Source organism: Sphaeramia orbicularis, chromosome 12 (assembly GCF_902148855.1).
Source record: "Sphaeramia orbicularis chromosome 12, fSphaOr1.1, whole genome shotgun sequence".
NCBI lineage: Eukaryota > Metazoa > Chordata > Actinopteri > Kurtiformes > Apogonidae > Sphaeramia > Sphaeramia orbicularis.
In genome coordinates, this window is record NC_043968.1 from 37,344,374 (window position 1) to 37,365,634 (window position 21,261).

A 21,261-nucleotide genomic window follows, 5' to 3' on the forward strand; every position below is an offset into this window, starting at 1 on the left:
ACAACAACAGCGTACCTCACAACAGAGAGGTCATAACAAGAGAACTGGAGACATGTAAATGATTGTCTCTGTGGTCACAGAAAGAGAACTATTGTTATTTACTCTCAGAGCTACCACTGAATTTTCACGTCAGATATGAGTGAAAACCTTCTCTGAATGTGGATAGTGAGCTATAGTTTGACTGTGAATGTGTCCCGTGTTGGAGCAATGACACAACTGCAGGTCTGTGAACTGTAAGACTCTGCTGATAGCGTTCACTGTGATAAGCCCAGCTTAGACAAACAATGAAGAGATCAACTGCTCATATCAAGCCCCTGCATGCACATGACAGTCCAACATGAGAAAACATAGATGAAGTCACTACAAAAGCAAGTAAAGATTTGGATTCAGGCAGGGTATCCATGGAGTAAATTCAACTTCCACTTAGCAGGAAGGTTATTGAAGGTTAATCTGAAAAAACAAGTTTCCAGACATGAATGTGTTTGTTCAGCTCAAAATGCACACTGCAGCAGGTATTTTAGGGTGAAAGTAGTTGTAAGCCATGAAGAATCCACTGTGTCCCTGAAAAACTCTTCCCGAGTACTAAATTAAATTACTTCTAATCTACCAGGACGTGGAAATACAGCAGCACTGAACTCCAAGTTGAAAGGAGCCGTTCCCAAACAGACTTGTGAGACGTATTGACACACATATGCACACACAGTTTAATTCAATTCAAGGAGATTTATTGGCAGGATAAGATTTTCCTCCTCTGCCAACACAGCCTGCCTTCCTCACATGTCTCTGCTTTCTAAACAGAATGAACTTTGTTTAAAATAACAAGCTTACATAAAAAAAATAACTAAACCAAATGAAATATTTATGGCAGCAATATATCTTTTGGTCAATTTGAAACTTTTTTTATTAACCAAACAATATACAGTCTGTGCAAGTTTCAGCCATAGGTCTGTAAGTCCTAGGTGTGTATTTTACTTTCCTGACAGTAAGGTCAGTGTTCAGCTGCTCTATAAAAGCTGTATGAATGATGAATGTGTGTCATACAGTGAGCTTATCCCAGCCTCTTGGTATCTGAAGCTGATTGTCTGCATGGATAAGGACAGGATCCCAGATAAGACCAAAACAAAATATGCTGTAAAGCATGACCTGCACACACACAGAGGACTCTTATGCATCGTCCCACCCTGATACAGATCTGTGTTTTTCTTTGAACCTCCCAAAATCCAAGCAGGGAAATTACTTCGAATCCTTTTACCGGGTTTCATTTATGTCTTGATGTAAAGTTAGTGCTCTCCACACACGTGCAAAGGCTTAAACTGAGTTGGTTTCCGACCTGCAGAGCTGCTATGTACAGCAAGATATTTGCACAAATACACTGTCGCTCATAAAGTTGAAATAAAATATTTTTACCTCTTCTCATGACATGATTGTGACAATCTTGATAGATAAAGTGTAACTGGGACTCAGTATGTAACCATTACAACTGGTCAAAGGTGATTACTGATGTGTAGAAATAGGAATAAACATAGGAATGAGTCTGAAATCAACATTATTCCAACTTTATGGCAACAGTGTAAATGTAAACACCCTTTCTCCTCCATTCATGTCAAACAATTATGCAATGCATGTGTCAGGTGTGGAAAATCCTTCAAAATGCTCAGCAGAGTCGTACAACACTGACAGACCTGCTCCAAATGCACATTTATGTGTCAGCAGAGATTATCAGCCTCTATCATCCAGGGACTGATACAGATAATCAGGTTTCCTTGACAACAATCATGGAAACAAACAAGCTAAAAATAACTGTTTAACTTGATTTTCTCCTTTGTCTAAGTTCAGGGCATTCAATATATTGAATGATTGTTTTGATTTATGCACTTCTCTCACGCTATCTTTATCTTAACCCTTTAAGACTTTGATCTGTTTTTGTGGTATCCTTATTTTTTTCTCTACACCCATCCTTTCCTACGTGATTTAGTAGTATTTATTATTTTACCCCCTGTGTTTTTTACTGAATAGTATTTGTCTATACAAGATGTTCATAAAAGCTCAGAATAAATGCAAAGGCTTTAATAACAGAACAGAGAAAACTGAAGCCAAAGGGACTATTTCAATAATCTATATATATCTAAGTGAACATAAAAACAAGCAGCTACAGCCACTGGCATTGGTCAAAGTACATGTATTTTATTGGTGAATCATTATGGTAGAGGATGACAGTGTTTCCACGTTAACTACAGAGCCTCTGAACATCCAAACAAGAAATATTTGATTCTGCTAAAAAGATGAGAAACTGCATTTTACTTGAATTATTTACACGTACAGATAGGATTAGTGGTTTCAAAGCTATTAAACATTTTAGCTGATTAGTAGATGATCTTGTTCATTGGTGGGTGTTTAGGTCTTTGTGGGTTTTAATGAAGGTAACACCAGAGCCATAAAACATCTTCCATCTCATACACCAGAATGCAATAATGTGTGATTTTATGTATTAGTGTTTATAGCGGGTGTATTTGTGCATGAAGTATGTGAAGAGAGGGAAAAACTGGTCAATGTAAATGTTCTCTGAAGTGGAAAACAGACCAGTGTTTAAGGCTGAATCCCAATTCACCCCTGATCCCTACCCCTCCATTTTGCGCGTACATGTGAAGAGGTAGTGTTGTCCCGATTCTCAATTAGATGAAGGGGAAGGGCTAAGGCGTAGGGCTGTATAACCATCAAAACGGAGATTTTCAAGGACCACACTACGAACGGAGGGGTAGGAGAAATTTCCTATAATTCTGTTCCAATCATTGGCAAGATGGAGGTAAACACAGCCAAAAAGTGCAGCAGTGAGATGAAAGAAACACACAAATGTACGTATTTTCTTTGTAAACAACTTAATCATTTGATTGACTGTTTAATGCCGTTTCAATGTGTTATAGATCACATTTCTGCAGTTTGTGGTAGATAGCCGCAAAAAGATGACCAAAACCCATGCAACAGAGACGGTTACACCAACCGATGGCATGAAGAATACTTTTGGAAACAAAGTTTTCACATCTGTTTATAGCAGCATCTGCTGATGATCTAACACACAGGTGTCAAACAAGCAGCCAGGGGCCAAAACTGGCCCGCCAAAGGTTCCAATCTGGCCCGTGGGATGAATTTGCATAGTGCAAGTTAGGGCATCAAAGTCAAAAATAATATCATAATGACCTATAAATAATGACAACACCAATTGTTTCTCTTTAATTTACTGCAAAAAAACATTACATTATCAAAATGTTTACATTAACAAACTATCCTTTAAAATGTGAATAACTTGAACAAATATGAACAACCTGAAAAGTCTGAAGAAAATTAAGTGCAATTTTAACAATATTCTGCCTGTTACTAAATGTTTTGTGCCTTTGTAGATCTGACCTATAAAACACATGTCTAAATGATAAGTCGAGGGATAATACTGATAAAATTTTGCTTTGATTTCTTAACAAATTCCATTTTTTTCAGGTTATTCACATCCTTTTTGTCTGGATAGTTTGTAAATGTAAATATCGGTATAATCGAATGTTATTTTTTTGCACTAAAACAATTTGGAGCTGTCATTATTTATTGGCTATCATGCTATTATTTTACTGGTCCGGCCCACTTCAGATTAAATAGGGCTGAATGTGGCCCCCGGAAGAAAATGAGTTTGACACCCCTGATCTAACAGGTCTCGAAGGGTTGTCCCATTTCATAGGAGAATGTTTCAACCCTTACCCCTTGTAGCTCCGTTTCAAGGGGTAGTGTTACGTGCAAGGGCCAAGGGGTAGGGGTAAAGGGGGAGGGCTAAGGGGTGAATCAGGATTGGGCCTAAGTGTTGAAGGGTAAGTCTTGTGTATGACTGCCATGTATTCAGGAACTTCAACATTTCAACACATTCTGGTCATAATGTATTTCTTAGCACAAGAACACATGAGTACTTAAAAACATTTGTGTTTAAATGTGTTTTACAGCTAAATGTACATTAATTCATGTCCAACGCATACAGTTGAACAGCAGCAGGCAGACAATAAATATGAGGAACGATTTAATCTGCTGAGAAGAGCAAATAATCTAAACGATCAAGTGTAAACCCTCCTTAAAGAGAAAACAACAGATTTAGCTGGTGCTCTGCCAAGTTTTACAAAGCAACAAATGACAAGGTTATTTCCAGCCTGACATCACCACAAAAACAAAATAGGACAATCCTTGAAGGGACATAAATTGACCCAGTTTCAGTTCATCATAAGGTCAATGTGTGTAGAAACAGGTTTACTCATTTTTCTTACTCTCATGTTTAAGCCACTCCCGACCCTTTTTTCTAACCCTAAACGTGTTTTTTCATGCCTAAATCAGTTTTAGCCATGGCATTGTTACAGCTTTAACGCAATAGTTCCGTAGAATTTTTCACACTACAGGTACAGATCAAGTTTTTGTTTTGTTTAGTTTTTTTTTACCCTGGGATGGAAATTCATTACTCTCTTCATTATTCCATTCACTATTCACTGTGAGTGGATATATACCATTTTGGGAATAGCAAGCTACTTATACTGTCACTCAGGCATGAAAGTGTGTTGGTTATTTCATTATATACAAATTAGTTGCAGCATTCTGTCCCTTTTATATTACTGTTGATGTTTTGCTGTGGAGAACAGGTAGAAAAAGCAACAAAACTGTTTGTTTTTGGGTATTAATTGACTTTCTATTAATTTTATAGTCCTCGTCATGAGATAAAACAGCAGTAAATGCAAAAAAGACAGTTTAGCTCATTAACTTGTTAAATATCAGTGTACAGTCACATCCTCAAAGAGTTCTTTAGCGTCATTTGGGGCTCAGCTGGCAGACGTTTTAACTCCGCTATGAAACATGTGAGCAGCCCAGTTGGCCATGTTGGGACATGTCAGGAGCCAAAAATGAAGGAAATCGATGGCACCCGTCTGCTGTTTGGTCTCTAAGCTGTCGGCTGGTGTCCTGTTTCTGCAACAGACAGCGGATGATGAGGGAGCTTTTGTCTGTCGGACCTGCTTCTGTCCGAGGAGTTAATCCTGCGCAATCCACAAAGATTACTGTAATTCACCTCCCCTTTACTGTGCTTCAGCCTCTCTGCATGTACAGCACAGAGGGTGAACAGAATAATAAAAACAGCATGAAGACAATTCACATTAAATTACATTTGTTTTCAGTTCCTCCAGGCTGCAGACTTTTCAACAGCTGGATATGAATCTAGGGTTTCTTGTTGTTCTGGTTCAAACCCATGTCAGTGGTTTTGAGGCTATATTCCCTACAATAGCTTTGTGGTTTTTTGTTTATTTCTTTTACTCTGTTTATGATTATCTCTTTGCACTTTTGACTTTTGTTATTATGCTTTTCAGGATTTTTTTTCTCCATTGTATTTGCATCAATTTTAATGACCAAAGCATCTGCAGTTCTTTTAAGAAGCAATTCTGTCAAGTCTTCAGAAGCTGTACATTGCTTGAAAAAAAAAAAAAAAAAAAAAAAAATCCAGAAACTAGATATGTACTACTGCTTGTGAAATATGTCATATTTAATGACATATCTGATGGAAAACTGAACACATTTGGGTTTTGGATTCATCAAAAAAGCAGCCCTATCCTTGGGCAGTGGGAGGTTATGTACAACAAGTATTTTGGGCTGTTTCGGGAAATTTTGCCTCAGTTAATATCAGTTAATAGAAACCACAATCAGTATATGAATCCATAATGAAAAAACCTGTAGCTGCAAACCTAACCTCATTTGTTAAATGCAAATAATCTGTCTCTTAATTTATGTGTCAGACCATTTCTTTGTGGGAAGCAGGGCAAAGTGCGTCAAAAGTCTAAAACGTTATGGGTGAAAAAAGCTGAAGATGCATAAAACATAAACAAAATCTGAGATTAGGACATAGAAATTTAGATTATGCTTAGATTATCACAAAAAAATATAGTAAGAATATAAATTTTCTGTTTAAAGCAGTAATTTTATTCACCCTTTCACCTAAATCTACTTCATCTCGATGTTGTATGCTTTTCCTCACATACTCTGCCTTCATTTCTTCATCTGTTAGCAGGTAAGCCTCTACTGTTTGCCTTTTCCTTAACACAATAGCTGGCTGATTAGACGGCAGGAGGAAAGGGAAGATTAAGACAGATACATGAAGCGGAAGGGCAGTGGCACATGGTGATGATGTTTGTTTACAGGAAGAAGAATATAAAACCAGATGCTTGATAATGAAGGAAATCCAGCAATCAATCTTTTTAGCTTAGTGCAACAAAAGCACAAACATGGTGGTTGCTGAGAGACAGAAATAATCTTAAAAGGACCTATTCTGCACATTTTCAGGTGCATTTCTTTTTATTAAACTGTACTGTGCTAGAATAGCAATAGAAGAAACACAAAAAACTGAATATTCTGAGCAACTGTTCAGTATGTTACCTTCATCTAAAACTTCAACTATGTTTAATATGGAAATGTAACATCAACCAGTCGATCTGACAAAATTATCATGGTGTGATGATGTGACTGATTTGCATTGACCAGCCACTGTGGAGACAGTGTACAGTGAACAATCCAGAGGCACCTCTGACCATGTTTCAAGGTAAAACTAGACATTTGATAAATTAAATGTAAATAATAAATATTAACAACTAACATTAGCTAACATTAACTAACATTAACCACTTATTAGCAAATATTATCATTTGATACGATAAAGAGATGTCAATTTATCATGAAATATCTTACACTTGAATGTAGAATATAATTTGAACATGTTACATAACAAAAGAAAGAAATACCAAATTTGATCATATGCAGTATTTTTTCTCCAGGCTGAAATAGGTCTGCGTTGATTCTTCAGACTTAATACCTTTCCTATCATATAATCCTGCTAAATACAGTAGAATGCTGATGTTAGTTGTTGGTTACTATAAGTTAATGGGTTCATCAAATACATTGTTTTGAAATATGTGAGTGAGTAAATATGTCCCTCAACATTATTCCCATCTTTGATCTTTGAAATTGCTGATAAGTGGGGAAACAGTGATATGACAATAATTTCTCAGATTTTATTATACCAAGAGAATTTTACTACACCAAGAGAAATAGCCATGGATGTAGTGTAATAATATACAGAAATTCAATACTAGAATGGTTTAATCTTGGTGTCTTCAAGAAACAATAAACAGAACTTAATGACAGTTTTTACTTCAGTATCACTGGTAATAATATAAGTATTTCAAGTGTACAAGTGTGGAGTGTTTCTAGCTGTGTTGTAGGGTCATGTGTAAGTGAAACTTCTGGAACAGTGAGTGTTTTTTTTTTTTAGTCTAAATAGTTTTGTGGCTGCTGTTACAGGTGTGAGTACTTTTGCTGAATCAGTCGTGTGTCTGTCTGAGATTTTTCCTGCTGAGAAAATTATAAAATGAGCTGCCCTTTATTTGTATGTAGACAGAGTTGTCAGATCAGCAAAAACTCCTTTTTTTCCCTTTTAGTCTATACTTCCTGCTGATCACTTCAACAAAGTGAAGTCATGAACTGATTCCAAACAGAAAGTACAAAGTGAAACTATTAATTATGGGATCAGATAAAAATCTAAAAATAGGTCAATGGTCAGATCCTGTCACAGATCACAAAGAAAACAATTTAAAAAGTTTAAGACATGGAAAAAAGACGAGAACATTGTCCCACAGTGAGGACGTTTGGTCCAGTTTTATAACTGTGTGCATGCTCCTTCAGTGTGACCCCTCCCCGACAGTAAAGTGAGCAGTAGCTGTTAATGAGTAACCATAAAACCCAGAGGGAAAACACATTAACATTCCTGTTTCTTTTTAAATTTACTTTTCTAGCTTTTAAAATGCTATTCTGCACTCGGTCTCAGCTCACATTTCTATTGAACTAAAGCAGATTAACCCTTTCCAACCTTTAAAATCTGGATATTTTTTTAACATGTTCTATTTATTATCTCACCTGAGCCACTCATGACCTCAGATTTACTGATCTACAATATTCAATAACTTATAAACCTTCAATAATTTTAATAATTCAGGTAAATTGCAGCTTCACAGCTTTTCAGCGTCTTCATATATGACCCATTTTGACATTCAGAGACTTCAGAGTGAACACTGAAACACCATTATCTTCTAAAACATTGATTCACCAGTAAAATCCATCTAAGTTTCACAAATGAATGTGGCTGTAGACACTTGTTTTTATAGTCAGTTAATGATATAGTTTGCTTTAAAAGTCACTTTTTCTTCTGTTTTCTCTGTTTTGATGAACATGAAGATGATCAGTAAATTAAACGTAGGAAAATATATGATTTTTTTGCTTAAAAATTTAACATTTAAAGGATAGCATTATAATAAATGGTGATAAATCATGCTGGAAAGGTTAAATGTATAAAAAAAGTCATGTGACGATCACCACAAAAATAGTTCTAGGTCTAGTTTCAAGTCTGATAAATTAAGCCAACTTTTCTTTAGGTTAAATATCAAAATTGAAGATAATTTAAGTTCTCTTTTCTATGGTCACTATAGTTTTTAGATCCTATTTCTTGATTTTATTTTACTTTCAAAAAGTATTTGATTGAATGTGTTTTATTAGGGTCTGGTGCTTTGTGGATTGGACAGCAGACCAAAGTGGGGTCCTTGGCAGACCAATCCTCGATTATGGAAACTCTGGCGGGGAAGGAGCAGGAGCTTGTTGAAGAGGTTGAGTGTTACCTCCCCTCAACACATAGTGTCGGGTCTGGAACCCAAGTCCTAGAGAGGGGTTGGATTCTCTCTTTTGCTGGAGTTGCCCTGGAGGAAAGATGGAGAGTAGGGGTGGGCTTTTGATAGTCCCCAGGCTCTCTGCCTGCATATTGGAGTTTACCCCAGTGGACAAAAGGGTTGCTTCCCTGCACTTTCGGGTCGGGGAATGGGTACTGACTGTTGACAGGGCTTATGCACTGAACAACAGTCCAGACTACCCACCCTTTTTGGAGTCCTTGGGATGGGTGCTGGAAAGTGCCCCAAAAGGGGTGCCATTGTCTTACTGGGGGACTTCAATGTCCATGTGGGCAATGACAGAGTGGCCTGGAGGGCGGAGAGGAATGGCCTGCCCAATCTGAACCCAAGTGGTGTACAGTTGTCAGACTTCTGTGCAAGTTGCAGTTTGTCCATAACTAACACTATGTTTGAAAATAAGGATGTCCAACGGTGCACTTGGCACCATGACATCCTAGGTCACCGATCATTGATTGACTTTGTAGTTGTTTCATCAGACCCGCAGCTGTATGCTCTGGACACTTGGTGAAGAGAGGTGCAGAGCTGTCAACCTACCACTACCTGGTTGTGAGTTGGATCAGGTGGCAGGGGAAGACACCACAGACCCGGTAGACCCAAATGAGTAGTGTGGGTCTGCTGGGAATTCCTGGTGGCAGAACTTGTCAGGATGATCTTCAACTCACCTCCAGCAGAGCCTCAACCTCTTCCTGAGGGTGGAGGGGAACATTGAGTCCGAATGGACTCTGTTCCTCTCTACCATTGTCAAGGCAGAGGCCATTGCTGTGGCAAGCTGTGGCCATAAGGTAGTGGGGGCCAGTTGGGGCAGTAAACCCTGAACCCACTGGTGGACGCCAGATGTGAGGGGAGCTGTACAGGGCATGGGTGACCTGTGGGTTTCCAGAGGCAGCCAACTGGCACCGGCAGACCAAGCATTGCACAGCCATAGGAGTCACTGAGGCAAAGACTCAGGAGTGGGAGGAGTTGGGTGATGACATGGAGGAGGACTATCGACTGGCTCCCAAGAGATTCGGGGGGAAGGTGGCAACTTATCCACACTGTGCACAGTGGGGACGGGGAGCTGCTGACGTCAACTGAGGATATAGTCAGGCGATGGAAGGAATACTTTGAGGAGCTCCTCAATCCCACCAACATATGTTTCTTGGAGGAAGTAGAGCTAAGAGACCAGGAGACAGGTGGACCAGTCTCCAGGGCAGAAGTCGCCAAGGTAGTGAAACTACTCTGGAGGAGTCCTGGGGGTTGATGAGATCTCAAGGGGCTGGATGTTGTAGGGCTCTCTTGGTTTACAGGTCTCTGCAACATTGCGTGGATGAGGGCAGTGCCTTTGATGTGGCAAACCGGGATGGTGGTCTGAAATCTTTAAGACGGGGGACCAGAGGGTGTGTTCCAACTATAGGGGGATTAAACTTCTCAGCCTCCCGAGTGAGGGTACTGTCGATAGTTGAACCTCGGATCTAGGAGGAGCAAGCGTTTTTTTGTCCTGGGTGTGGAACCGTGGACCAGCTCTTTACTCTTGTTAGGGTGCTGGAGGGAGCATGGGAGTTTGCCCATCCAGTCCACATGTGTTTTGTTAATTTGGAGAAGGCTTATGACCACATTCCCAGGGGTATCCTGTGGGGGGTGCTCTGGGAGTACGGGTTGGATGGTCCCTTGTTCATGGCCATTCAGTCCCTGTACCGAAGTAGGAAGGAAGGAGAGCGAGTCTGGTCCACATAGCTGGTAGTAAGGTGGACTTGTTCCCGGTGAGGGTTGAACTCTGCCAGGGGTGCCCTTTGTCACCAGTTCTGTTCATAACTTTTATGGACAGAATTTCAAGGCACAACCAGGTGGTAGAGGGGTTCGACTTTGGTGGTGGGAGGATCTCTTCTCTGCTTTTTCCAGATGTTGTGGTCCTCTTAGCTTCATCGAGCAGCAACCTCCAGCTCTCACTGGGGCAGTTCGCAGCCAAGTGTGAAGTGGCTGGGATGAAGGTCAGCACTTCGAAGTCTGAGGCCATGGTCCTCAGCTGGAAAAGGGTGGAGTGCCCTCTCCAGGTCAGGGGGGAAGTCATGCTTCAGGTGGAGGAGTTTAAGTATCTCAGGATCGAGTTCACAAGTGAGGATAGGATGGAGCAGGAGATCGACAGGATTCCAACTACCGGTTAATCAACATTCCAACCCTCACCTACGGTCATGAGCTCTGGGTAATCACCGAAAGAATGAGGTCATGAGTAACAAGTGGCCAAAATGAGCTTCCTGCTCAGGGTGGATGGGCTCAGCCTTAGAGATAGGGTGAGGAGCTCATCCATCCAGGATGGACTCCACATCAAGAGGAGCCAGTTGAGGTGGTTCGGGCATCTAGTGAGGATGCCTCCTGAACACCTCCCTGGGGAAGTGTTTCGGGTGTGTCCAACCAGAGGGGGGGGCTCTGGGCCGACTCAGGAAATGCTGGAGGGATTATATCTCTCAGCTGGCCTGGGAATGCCTCGGGATTCCCCCGGAAGAGCTGGTGGAAGTGGCTGAGGAGAGGGCTGTGTGGGCTTCTCTGCCAAGGCTGCTGCCCCCACGACCCGGACCCAGATAAGCAGAAGATGACGAGTACAAGTACGAGTACCATTATAAGTACAAGTGTTTTATTAAGAACATCATAGTTGTAGATAGATAGTAATTAAAACCAATGAGCTCCTGCAAAGTCAAAAAAAAAAAAAAGCAAAAATGGGCTGTAAACACACATTTACTCAAGTGCATGGAAACACCAATATGCTCCTTCAACTGACTTGCACAGAAGATGAAGAAAGAGAAGAAAATGATGCATTTCTGACATTAGTAAAGAGAACATAATAATCCCTGACTCCTTCAGCACAGAACAGTTCATCCTGTTCTGAGTGGCTTCGCTGGACAGAGAAGCTGTAAATGACTGACAGAGAGAAACTGGGTTTAACTGGTCCACTTCCTGTCTGCTGGGAAAGACAAACACGGGTGGAGAGAGCACATAGAAAACAAAGAAAGCACAGGGAGGGAAAATAAATAGGGAGTCCGGATGGAGAGGAATGTTCATGTGTTTTCTCTTTGGCTCTAATGACAACTCATTAACACCAGTTGGTCAGAGTGGGAGATCATTTATCTGTACTTGACATGACTGTCGTATTAAAGACTCTGAGAACAGGACTTACAAAGAGTGTAAAGACCCTTCACTACAGCGGTTATCTTATCTGTCCTGTTGATAAACTGGAGAATATAGCTTAGTTTTATTTAGAAATTATGTCAAATTGGCCATGTAGAAATGGACCAACAGAACATGAATGTCTCATCATTGCACTGACAACAGGATAATACAGTGTTATCATTGTTTGGGCTAGTTTGACTCAACATGCCAATGAAACTCGAAACATACATTTTCTCCATTATCTCCTCAAAGTAATGAGCATGGAAAGGTCAAGTGAGAGCAGAAACTAAATATAATGTTGTATCAGCTTTGCCAGCATGAATGTATTAAGAGAACTTCACATTTTCAGGTGAATATACTGAAACTTCTAATGTGGCTTTGGCTAGGTGATAAAACAATAGTGATGACTATGGTGATATAATGTGGTTGCTTGATATATGTAATAACACATATTGAAATAATACAAACCACTAAACACCAGACAAACAAAATAGTTAACCATAACTAACAAGAAACCCAGAACAGTTAAGCAGTCCATGAAATGTGTATCAAAACTTCAACCACACATAACCCATTAAGGAAATATACAAAACAATTAAGTTAGACATTTTATTCCTATAAAATTACATACTTGGTCTACAAAGAGTAAACTGAGGCTCCAAAATACCCTTATATAAGACTGGTCTTTAAACAGGTATTGCAGAAACACACTCCAAACTTGATCTCAATTCATAGTGGGATTATATTCAGTTACATTTGCTAAATGTATTATACCAAGAGGATATGAAAACTGAAACTGCTATGTTTCTACTGAAAAATATTTTGGCTTCATAATTTTACAATTTAATAATGAATAATACATTTATTTTAGTTGCATACATGCACAGAGCAAAAATCAGACATTAAAGACATTTTCCTCACAGAAAAAAAGAATCAGCGGAATCAAAGGCTTGTAATTTTTATGTTTATCCAACAGTATTTCTAATCCTGGAATTACCAACCAATACCAATATCAATGCCAATACCAACTATATAAAAAAATATATAACACAAGCCAAAATTAAACTGTTTTCCTTAATTATTTTACATCCAAGTCAATTCACTTTATAATCCATAAGTATTTTACATATTAAGGCACCAGAGAAGTACACAATTTTAACTCATCACTCATCACAAACTCATCCACTCATTCACAAGTCGCACCTTAATACCAAACATGAAGGGTACTGGATGAATTGGTGAAGACACTAATCGACAGACAGACACACAGACGGACACCAGAGGGTATGATAAGAAGAGTTTTCTACAAGTGTGGACATACTGTCCAGTTCCCACTATGGCTGAGCCCATTCCTTTCACTGTTTTGGTGGAGCTGCTGTATTATCATGTAATGTGCCTTAACGCCTTTGTATAGTATTTGTGCTCAATGTATCTTTAGTGGAAATGATTGTGAAACACCTACTGCATGATAGACTTTACGCATAGGTGGAATTGGTTTTTGTAAGTAACAAAAAGCATAGATCGTGACACATATTTCACCAACAATACAGCCAGTAGACAAATATAAAAAAAAATGTGCTAAAATACAAAAAGTCAGTAGACTTTCAGACAAGAAGAATGAAGAAATGAAAAGCCATTCTGTGCAATATTACAACAGTAATGGCTTCTCAACTATTTTTTATTGCTCATTATTTTACACTTTGGGACTATCATCCTCCATCCAAAGACAGATAACCTGCTCCATCGCCTGCACACATCTATGACTACTCATTATAGTGTGTAAACGATTTGAATGTGTGTCCTCTGTTGCAACTGTCAATAAACTTTTATCTCCTGTGTTGTATCTTAACTTTGGATGGGGTTAAATGGTCTGAGTGCAGTTTCAGTGATTTATCTTAGTAGAGTATTGTCTGTTGGTGATCAGACACTTAAGAAAAAGAGTTCACTGTGAGTTCTTGCATTTGCGTTAAAAGATTTAGGCCAGTTGATTGGATTGACTGCAGATTGTGTTAGTCATTTATCATTCTGTCTCTGCACGACACTAACAAAGTTTAACTGACGTCAAACTCGTAATTTTATTTCTTTTCCGTCTCAAGTTTGGATGTCGCAGCTATTTTGACCTTAATTAAAGGCAATTCAGAGAAATTATTCCACAAAAATAGCACTATAACTCATTTAACCCATAACCCAGCTGATCATATATGGGATTTAATACATTTGGTTGAATTCAGCACAGATTATTACTCACGGGGTGGTCATGAGATGAAGTACAGATAATTCAGTAAGTGGTTTTATACTTTCTAATACCAACCTTCTTAGTCTCAGTGCCAACATAAACACAGTGACACTCACAGCATGCTTCCCTGCACTCGTTTTACATGTCGGCAGAGTAAATCCACTGATGTTTGGCTGGTTTCCCTGTGGGATCCCTGTCACTGTGACAACTGACACAGGTGTGTGGAAATCTGTCAGTGCCAACAGGTATTCACACATTGCAAAAGGGAGCACTGCTGGATAATCACAGTATTTAAAGCTTTAAACATTTGCACGCATCTCCCAAGTGAGACGTAAAAACTAACAACCCACTGCAATATTATGAAACACGATGTACTGACAAAAGGCCTTACCTAACCTTCAAAACATCAAGAAAAATGTCTTATTCCCTGCAAACCCAAGCACCAGAAGTGACCTTTACACAGACAAAGACACAAAGCAACTCTTTTCCACCAGTTCTACAGAAACACATGGGAGCTTATGACTGTCTTATGGCTTCATATTATCTTTGACATTCAGTTTCTGGAAGCTTTTGCACCACAAACCACAGACAGACAGAAACTACGTAAGACTATGTAAGAGCTGTGTAGAGACGCAGCCGCTCATTCACGTTTCAACATTTTTGTCATAAGGAGAGAAGACAGTTTGTTAAATAATGGAAAAGGCAGGTTGAAAATACATTTTTGTCTTTTTTAGCCGCTCCAGATGTGCATCTTACCTGCTTTATTGGCATTTTATCAGAAAATCAAAACCTGGCACTGGTTTACACATCTGCATAATGAGTCTTATGAACGTATGAACAAGTATTAATGAGTTTTAACATTTGTTCAGTTTCTGCATTTTTTTTTACCTAATACAGGGTGGGGAAGCCAAATTTACAATATTTTGAGGGCAGGGATTGAAAGACAGTGTATGACCAATTAGTTTATTGAAAGTCATGAGAATTTATTTGCCACAAGAAAATTTACATAATAGAAAATGTTTTTATTCTGTGTCCTCCTTCTTTCTCAATAACTGCCTTCACACGCTTCCTGAAACTTGCGCAAGTGTTCCTCAAATATTCGGGTGACAACTTCTCCCATTCTTCTTTAATAGTATCTTCCAGACTTTCTCGTAATAGTTTTGCTCATAGTCATTCTCTTCTTTACATTATAAACAGTCTTTATGGACACTCCAACTATTTTTGAAATCTCCTTTGGTGTGACGAGTGCATTCAGCAAATCACACACTCTTTGACGTTTGCTTTCCTGATTACTCATATGGGCAAAAGTTTCTGAAAAGGTATGGATAATAGTGTTAGGTATGATTATGACATCAATATATGTTTGGTTTCAAAACAATTGACGTAGTGCCTGCTGAGAAAAAACAACTAAATGTTCATTGTAAATTTTGCTTCCCCACCCTGTAAGTATAATACACTGTTTACTGTTTCTGCAAGTTCAAAGTGTAAAAGTCTAAAACCTTTTAAGACCTTTCTGATGGTACATTAAAGTGCAAGTTAAAGTACATGTAAACATTTTACATTCATACCAGTAAAACTACAACTATATCCTGGGCTATGAAATTCCACGTACTTGCTCAGTGGTGTATCTTGGGAACATCAATTTTTCTTGCAGCAAGTAAAAGAGCTATGACGAGGCTTAATGTGATCACTCTACAGTCCAATCAGTAAGTGGAAACTGTTAGAGATATTTTTGCTGTGGAGAAGTTGACCTACATGCTGAGAACCAAAGAGGAACCTTTCAAGGAAAACTGGAAAAAATGAAATATTTACATAATAAGTGACACGGCCTAAATGGAACTATTTATTACACAACGCTGCACTGCATGAATTCCAGACAACCAGTTGTGTTGTATGTTTGTAGTTCATACAGTTCTGTAAAAAGAAAGTGAAAAAAGAGGGGAAAAAACCCCAAAAGACCAGGTATCAAGAAATAGAGCAGATGGAATAAAGTACCTCTTAAGACCTTTTTCTGAAGCTGAGGTCAGTGCTTTCTAATACATGCTGGTAACTTTTCATTACACACATTAAGACATCATCTTTTCCTCCTGTATGTTTCAGACATTTTCCAAGAACTTCTGCTTTTTTTACAAAAACTGTAGAAAATGCTGTACTCGATGAGGAGGGGAGGAGGGTTTGACAACCTCCAACCCACATGTCCTGCAGCCGACACCACACACTAACACTCATCAGCTCACACACTCTGAATCCAGCTGCAAACACACCAGTGCTGTATTTTTATGAAATAACTGACAGACTGAAAAACTGCAGCGCTATACTCAGCACACCTCAGCGTTATTAGACTGTGTGTGCTCAGCACTGGTTTCAATTGTGCTGAGCTAATCCTCCACATGCTTGTTGAAGAAACCACACTAGTGTTGACAAGCAGCAGAGCCAAACCCAGATGGCACTGGAACCATTAAAACGAGTGCTATACATGACATGGAAACACTGGGGGAAATGTCAGCTTGATGAGGAGCAAGGATGTAGCTTTCCAGACAGAGGAAATGCTTTAACAAAGGATATGAAACACAGATACAACTATACAGTAAAATGTAAAACCTTGATTGTGATGCTGGACCTAAAGTCCTGCTGGCAACTGACAGCATCGACTGATCTCAAATGTTTAATAACTTTTGGACCACTAATCCTGTCAATACATGTAAATAATCCAGTTTTTCAGCAGGATCAGATGTGTCTCTTTTGAATGTTCAGACACCATAGTAAACATGGAAACACCTTCATTCACCAGTAAAATCCATATAGTCTGACAAATGACAGTGACTGTAGAAGGTTGTTTTTATGTTAATGATGTGTTTTGCTGAAAAAGTCACTTTTTCTTCAGTTTTCTGTGTTTCCATATAATAACCTTTGAATTTACTCTGAGCTTTAATGAATGTGGGAATCGCCAGTAAATAAAATATGGAAAACACCTGATTTCAATTAAAAATTCAACATACAGAGGATAATATGATAATAGTGACAAATTACATATGAAAGATTAAATGGAAGACGCCGCAAAAAACTAAATAAATCCTCTCAAAAGGGCAGGGAAATGTTCCTCCTGAGGAAACCAAAGGCAATAGGGAAACATTTATGCTATATATATATATATATATATATATATATATATATATATATATATATATATATATATATATATATATAAGAAAACAGCCACTTTTGAGACTGTTGAATATTATCAACAAGAAAAAAAAAAAAAGAAAAGCTAAATACATTTTTTCACAGATGGATCTAATAGATTGTTCCCTGTCCTGTCATGAAGGACCTTTAAACAGACACTGTGAACGGGACCAACAGTCACTTCATCATCATTTCATCCTAAGACGCAATGTTGTCCTCTGATGCAAACACACTGTTCGACACATATCCAGCCACAGTAACAGTTGAGTAACATGCATGCACAACCTCATGTGGTCTGCACAAACACTCATTCATGAATGTGATCTGCTGCACACCCAGCTGTCTTCTAGGCATTACACACACATACAAACCATTCTTGGTGAGTGATGCATTAAGGGTGTGTACACAAATGTTATCAGCATACTATGTAAAAACATTTGTGCCATGGTTTCACTTATAATCATTACATTCATTCACAGATATTGGAGCCATTTGTACTTTTACCTCCTATTGTGTTTCATATGTATCATAGATGTCATGCTGTGTTTTGCTTTTCCATTCTTTCTTGATTCTTTTAGATCAACTTTGCCAAGAAACTACAAACTACTATCTGCTCTTTACTGTGCAAGAGAACTACAGCTAAAATCTTTGACTATATTGCCCCCTAGTAGTGACACACGGTACTACAACAAATTATGTAGATTTGCCCAAACTGTATTTACAATAATCCTGAACCAGTTTTAATCTAACACACCAAGACTAAACATAAACATTAAATCAATCAGCTTCCACTTTAAGTAAGATACTGACCTCGAGGGAACATATGTTGGACCAAAACACAACAGACAAGATACTCGCAAGACATCTGAGATTATTAACAGTTTGTTAAATCAGGAAACACTGACTTCTGTTTCAACTCTTGAGGATCTTAAATGGATTTTTTAACCCCATTTGTTACTGAATGAACATTCCATATGCAAACTATTATGTAGAATAGTTTAATCCTTAATATATTCATCAAACAAAAATTTGCAGTGAAAGCCTTGATAAAACCACAATACTATTAGATCAAAACACTACACTGCAACACTAAAGTATAACAATATAGAGTAAATACATAATCAAAATCATATTAGACTATCTGCTTTTTATATTTAGACTTAATATCTAGACCTTGGATAGGGACCAAAGAAAATACAGAGTCCCTGTTTGGTTTGTTTGTCCATTAATGTTTTTAGGCAGTAATTCTGGTCCATAGTAGGTGATGGTAATGTACCTTAACCTGCTATGAAACAGAAAAAATTAAAAGAGGAAGTCTGTTGTGGAAACATGGCAGGTCAACATGGAAAGCGACACGGTCTTCTGTAGATAAACAGTTCATTCCAAACTAATGAAAACATAATTCTCTACTTTGTGGCTTGACAGAGAAGCAACATGGCAGCTCCCATGAACAAGACATTCAGATTCTTCCTCTCCACAGAAACATCAAACTGCATCATATCATATATATATATATATATATATATATATATATATATGTATATATATATATATATATATATATATATATATATATATATATATATATATATATATATATATATATATATATTCAGTCTTCTGTTTTGGACAGAGGAAGGTCTGTGTTCAGATTCTGATGTTTCTTTCCCCTTATTTCCACCTCATGCAGCTTTTATAGCCTAGTCTCTCTCTCTCTCTCTCTCTCTCTCTCTCTCTCCCTCTCTCTCTCTCTCTCACACACACACACACACACAGTGCAATGCAGTGCGTACTCACATGTTGCTGTGTGTTGTTGTTGTTTATGTGGTCTGGGCTGATGGGTGAAGCTGCAGGATGACAGTCCAGTGACACTCTGTCTCGACAAGCGGTGTGACATGCATATTTACAACCTGGAAAGAAATCAATTATTTATTGCTCAAATGAAGATAATGCAGGGAAAAAGCGGTTAAGATTTGTCTGTGAATGTAAAATAAAACACACATTGCTGGTGAGACACATGTCCATAACGTACATGCAAATAAAGGTTTGATATGCGAGTCTGTCTGTTGGAGTTCATTCTTATGAATGTAAAATGACAACATGCAAATGTTGGCTGAGCGGGACACACAAATAAGGACTGAGAGAAAGGAGAAAAACAAGCCTTTGACATACACTTTTGTAAAGTCATTCAGGATGATAATATTGGTATTATTTGTGATTTATATTTCATACTAGTGTGTTGACCCGTGGGGATCCACAGGTTCTACATGTGGTAGTTTTTATGCTGTTGTGTATTCATGTATGCTGTACCGCATTTGTCCAGCAGTCACCGCCAAAGCGTTCTGGGCATTGCAACGTGACTGTAAGGCTACTGTATTCCAAAATTACTAATATTTCCCAAAATGCTGGTCCTATTAACTTGTCGTTTTCACTACTGTCTTCCTTGACCAAAAATACATAAGTATGCCAAACTCCAGCAGTCAGCTCTTTCTGGGTTTTGTGTGATTCCTGAGACACACACACACATACACAGAGGCCACTTGGCTTTTATAATATCGATAAGTTGCAGGACATAATATTGTTGGTATTGGTAAATATTGGGTTTTTTTCTACATCAACAGGATGTCTTTAAAAGAAACATTTTAGTTTAGTACTGACCCAAACTACTTTTTTCATGATTTCTGCAGGACTAAAAAGTAAAAAACCCTGGTGCATCAACTAATACTTGGCTATGTTAAAAACTGATCGGTGGTGTGTGATATATGACAAAAAATGCATGTTTTATATTGTGGTAAAGTAAGTATCTTTGGGTTTTGAGTCAAAATAAACACAAAAAGGCTGTTTATCTGTTCTGTAATGCACGGCAGTAATAAAATACTTTATACAGACCCAAATATTGGGACATATCTCACCTACAGCATGTATGACTTCACATTCCAGTTGATGTAGAATATTATCATGATAAAAAATGTTTATCTCAGTTGCTGTCAATATTTCTTTTAAGTTAAAAGTTTGATTTTTCTTCCTGAGTCCAGACAGTTACTTGTGGTTAAAAATTATTATTTATGGTTAATATGTGACAAATATTTCAGTAACTTAGAGGTAGATCATTAAGAAAAAAATTATAAACCTAATGCATTAAGTAAAAACTGCAGAATTTTGTAAGCATTTCAGATGACAGTGTTAACAAAATTAACCCTAAAGATTAAAAAAAAAAAAACATTTATTGTGGTGATATTTATTGCAATATATAATTACAGTAAGACGTTTATCAGTTTATAGTTCAGCCCTGTTAGTAATAAAACACCTACATTCAATGTTTCCCAATACTTTTGTCCATATAGTCTATATGTAACAATTACAGTGGTTATAAAGAACACCACAACATAAAACAAACATGACAACAAAACAACAAATACTTCTTACTCCACATATCCACTAGTCAAATAGAGAAGTCACTAATACTGTCCTACTTTTAAAGTCCAGCCCTGATTCTTATAACTTTTACTTTTGGACACACACAGACAGAACAGCTTTAAGGTTGGCTGGACTCCAACAACACCATTAAGTATTGAAACTTAAAGGATGAGAGCTCACTTCCTATCAACACACAAACATAAAACACTACCATGAGTCAACAAATACCTCATCAACCTCCGTGTGTGTGTTTGTTCCCATGATCCTACCTGGTGACCTCTTTTTCACCTGCTGCCCGACTTTATCCGACAGTTTGCACATGGCGGCTCCCATCTCCCATCTTCCTCTCACACAGAAACTCCACTCCTCACTGAAATCCTTTACGCTACATCACCTCATCCTACACACATACTGACACTCTCTCTCTCTCTCTGCAGTGCTTTTCGGTGTCTCTCGTCCAGGTTTGCTCTACAGCCTGTTTCTGCTGCAGACTTC

The 21,261-nt window shown here is 38.3% G+C and overlaps 1 protein-coding gene across 1 annotated transcript in view; it reads right to left on the minus strand.

Annotated features, from left to right (window-relative positions):
• rassf3 (Ras association domain family member 3) overlaps positions 1–21,261 on the minus strand; it is an 85,346-nt gene that overhangs the window by 46,928 nt on the left and 17,157 nt on the right. The window contains exon 2 of the mRNA XM_030150478.1: positions 19,147–19,259. Coding sequence (XP_030006338.1) covers positions 19,147–19,259 — 113 coding nt within the window. The remainder of the gene's footprint in view (positions 1–19,146; positions 19,260–21,261) is intronic.